General features: G+C 44.3%; 1 gene segment (V, D, J or C); it reads left to right on the forward strand.

Annotated features, from left to right (window-relative positions):
* The first annotated feature begins 627 nt into the window (after positions 1–627).
* Positions 628–2930, forward strand: part of LOC104834897 — a 12416-nt gene continuing 10113 nt past the window's right edge. Inside the window, 1 exon segment of the C gene segment in view lies at positions 628–697. Coding sequence covers positions 628–697 — 70 coding nt within the window.

A 2930-nucleotide genomic window follows, 5' to 3' on the forward strand; every position in this document is an offset into this window, starting at 1 on the left:
AGGGACATTTTTTTAATAAACTGTGTCAGAATGTGTGTGGTCAGAGAAAGTCACTTTTGGAAAAGGAATGCTACTTCCAGTTGTAGCCTGTAAGCGGCCAATTACACTGGAAACTGGAATTGCTTCATTTTTCTCTTCTTCCTTATTGTTTAGTGGTGACGATTTGGGGAACTGAACAGTGAAACAGAGGCATTCCTTGTCTTCTTCCAGATATCTCCATGTCGAGGCTTCAGTTATTCCTGTCTTTAAACAATTGCTTGTACGGCATTGAGGTGGCCCTGACAGGTCATTTCACAGTAGCCTTTGAAACCCACAGATGACCAAACCTCATGAATTTCCATGGGTTCCCTGCACATAAGCAGGCTTTTTGGATGCATGGTCACCCTGATTCTGGACAAGTGGTACCATGGGTGGCAGTTGTCACATGTGGGTCTTAAAAATTAGGAAAGGCAAAGGGAAATGCTTTTCTGAAAAGTGCAAGTGATCTAGGGAATAGATTTTGCATTGTTCCAGGTATATGAGACTGGACTTGAGCCTGTTGTGTCAGGGAGCTTTGCTGTGGCCTGAATGCAGGCGCTTTGTGTTTGAGACCATGTGCAGGGCTGACAGAGACATTTTTGTAATGAAATGTGTCGGAGTGTGAATGGTGTAGGCAAAGTCACTTTTGGAAAAGGAACGGTGCTTTCGGTCATACCAGGTAAGGAGCAACTTGTCCTGGAAACTGGAATGACTTCATTTTTGCCTTGCTCTTAGTTGTTTTGAGGGAAACAATTTTGGGAACCGAACTGTGCAGTTTTCCAGGTGACCCTAGGACTTGGTTTTCCTGCATGTCCCATTGCCTTGTGCTCCGGTGTGGTCTGTTACAGCGTCAAAGTTTCTTTACGTGCCTGTTCCCATTCCTCCCTTCTACCTGCACATATAATGGGTGTGTGCGTCATAAAGAACTGATACTCCAGAGAGATTTGGCAACCTGGTCCCGTCCATACTGAGCTTGTTCCAATGGTCCTTTGGCTCTGCTATGTCACTGCGTCCCAGCGGGGTTTGTGTTCCAGCGGGAAGCAGTGTGTGAGCAATGGTGCTTACCGCAAAGGCACCTTTGGGAGTGGGACAAGGCTCCGTGTGATGCCCAGTAAGTGCTTGCTCACCGAGGCAGGAGTGCCTGAGGCTTTTCAGGCTCTCTGAGCTCCAGGGAACATGCACCATCAGACTGGTTTTGTCTCACCTTGGTAGAGTTTTCCCACTCTAACGCAGCCGAGGGGACAGTGTGGAGGCACTGTGGGGACGGGAGGAGGAGGTTTGAGGGGTGCCCCTTAGTTCTGGCCCCAGCCAAAATTCCCAGGTTCTCTGTTGCTCTTGGCAATGGAAAATTGACTATATATTGCACTTAGAGTGTGCTTGCCTGTGTGTATATAGCTGTATAGACATCACTGCTGAACTTGATCTGCTGTGGAAGTCCTAGTTCTGGAGACGATGGAAGGGAGATTTCTGTTGCATGCTGAACCACTGTGCAGACTTTAGGGCATGATACAAGCTCAGGTTTGATACTGGCATCCCCCTTCAGAGCGGAACCCAGCAAGTATTAATACAACATGAAGTGCAGCCTGCATAGGAATTGCAAGGGAACAGAGAAGGAAGGTAACACAGACTGTTGAAACTCAAAAGGAGGTGTCAGAAAGCTTCTGAACACTGTCTGGGAAGTTGTATATGCACACACTGTTTGACAGATGCTGCTGTTGTGTGGAGACAGAGGAAAGAATAAACAGATGACTGACTAGGTGGTGGACAACAGCTAGAGTAGTAGGTGTCAGGAATGATTAAGCAGGCAGAGGAATGTGGCTGAATGAAATGTTTACTATATGTGCTGAGGAGGTGGCCAACAACGTTGGTTAGATTATTCCAATTAAGAATCTTGCATTGCCATGTTCTCAAATGTTAGTCCAGCCCATGTGCATACCAGTGCACCATTTTGCAAAGCATAGTGTCACAGTGTAATACAATGAGTTATGGCAAACTTACATTTGGAGCTGGAACCAAACTCACGGTTTCTCCAGGTATGTCTGAATTCTCAGATGTGATTCCTCTTGGAAGTACTTCTTTCCGTTTGCAAGTTATTTGCCTATTTCGTCACTCCACAATATATTACGAATAGGACTATAAATTTTCATCTGGTATAAGAGCACGGATTTCCATGGCTGCCTATATATTTTCCCCTCCTTATTCCTGATGATTAATTAGCCATAGCAGAAGTTTTACATATGCAAGAGGATTTTTCTTGGAAAGTAAACAGGAAGCGGGCTCCTAAATCAAGAATTCTCATGTAGAGTAGAAGCAAAGGGAAATCGTGAAAGCCAGCATGGGCCAGCAAAATGCAGAGTGGTGAGACTAGTCTTGTAAGGCTGTAGCAGGTAAAAAGGACTTTTCTAGTGTGTGGATGCTAGTACTTTAAGATAACAAGCCTCCTAATTTCATGCGGATGCAAAATACAAGCACATATCCGGTCTTTGCTTTGGAGATCCTCAATAAAGCTGTAATGATAGGGGATGGATTTCTGTCATATTGTGAAGCATTATATAAATACTGAAGCTTAGGAAGCAAGCTAATCCTTGAGAATGATACCAAGTTTGTAATTCTAGCCAGCTAGTGTTGAGTACTGTGAAATTATCTTGGCCTTCAACTCCATGTGAAGCTCGGAGCACATTAGAAGTGAAGCTCTGAAACTGCTGGAGGACAGTATGACAAGTCTTAAATCTAGGCATGGAATAGATACCTAGACAGAGGGGAAAGAGGTCAAGAAGCAAAGCTCATTATTAAATGTCTTTTTTTGGAAAGATGGAAAGGTGACCCTGACCACAAATAATTTTCTCTGAACAAAAAAAGCATGAAAAATTTGTGCTTTGACAGTTGCTGCCACAAGTGTTGGAAAAAAAATC

The sequence above is a fragment of the Haliaeetus leucocephalus genome, unplaced genomic scaffold, assembly GCF_000737465.1.
Source record: "Haliaeetus leucocephalus isolate CR32 unplaced genomic scaffold, Haliaeetus_leucocephalus-4.0 Scaffold344, whole genome shotgun sequence".
Taxonomy (NCBI): domain Eukaryota; kingdom Metazoa; phylum Chordata; class Aves; order Accipitriformes; family Accipitridae; genus Haliaeetus; species Haliaeetus leucocephalus.